Source organism: Morone saxatilis, unplaced genomic scaffold (assembly GCF_004916995.1).
Source record: "Morone saxatilis isolate NCDOM2014 unplaced genomic scaffold, NCSU_SB_2.0 Contig12, whole genome shotgun sequence".
NCBI classification, from domain to species: domain Eukaryota; kingdom Metazoa; phylum Chordata; class Actinopteri; family Moronidae; genus Morone; species Morone saxatilis.
In genome coordinates this window covers 4,694,138-4,695,019 of record NW_023339674.1, presented here as the reverse complement: position 1 = coordinate 4,695,019, position 882 = coordinate 4,694,138, and the positions used below count along the sequence as shown (strand labels likewise).

At 38.5% G+C, this 882-nt stretch overlaps 1 protein-coding gene across 1 annotated transcript in view; it reads left to right on the top strand.

Annotated features, from left to right (window-relative positions):
* Nucleotides 1–882, top strand: part of fnbp1l (formin binding protein 1-like) — an 18,315-nt gene that overhangs the window by 550 nt on the left and 16,883 nt on the right. The window contains exon 2 of the mRNA XM_035653580.1: nucleotides 785–882. Coding sequence (XP_035509473.1) covers nucleotides 785–882 — 98 coding nt within the window. The remainder of the gene's footprint in view (nucleotides 1–784) is intronic.

The window sequence follows — 882 nt, the reverse complement described above, 5'->3', positions numbered from 1 at the left end:
GGGGCTGTAAATGATTGTGTTTTTCCAGTTGGGCAGAGCCATTGTTTCCGGTCTATCTATGCTAAAGAAACACACACAAACTGACACAAACAGGGTAGAGACGTCTCGTTGACATCACCTATCATGCATCACAGAATGTCATGATGCTATCACTACAATAATATTAGTAGTCGAAATGAGAATTACCCGATGATGAAGTGGAATGAAGGAGGGATGAGAGAGAAAAATTGTGAATGTGGAGAGAGAGAAAATAGTTTTTATTATCTTTTGGCATTCAAATATAATTTCTTTGGATCATGAACTTGATTGGCGAAGCTCATTTTCCATCTTTGCAATTCCTCATCCTCATATTGATCATGACTTTGGCTCCTTGTAATGTTACTTACGCATGAATTGAATCTGCAGCTTTAATCTGGATTACAGTCTGTGCTAAATGTGTGGGTTTAAATCTGGTATGATGATGTGTGAGACGTGTGTGTATATGTATATACAGCAGACAAAGAAACCACTCTTACCGCTGAGTCACTGGCAGGAGGACATGTGTATTTTATTTGTGTGAATAAGAACAGACTTACATTCAGGCAGACAGATTGCTGAGTCATGTAACCCTGAATTTTAACCCCACGTGTCGGAAAGATAAAGAAAGTTTTCCATTCTGCAAAGCACCTCCATTCTCACTTTTTGTTCACTCTTTTTTTTTTTTTTTTCATTGTTTTGCAACTACAGAGGCGTTGATCTTAATTAATGTTCTCCATATTTTCTTCTCTTCCTCTTTCATCTTCAGGACCAGTTTGATAATCTGGACAAACACACTCAATGGGGGATCGACTTTCTTGAGCGCTACGCAAAGTTTGTCAAGGAGAGGCTGGACATAGAGCAAAA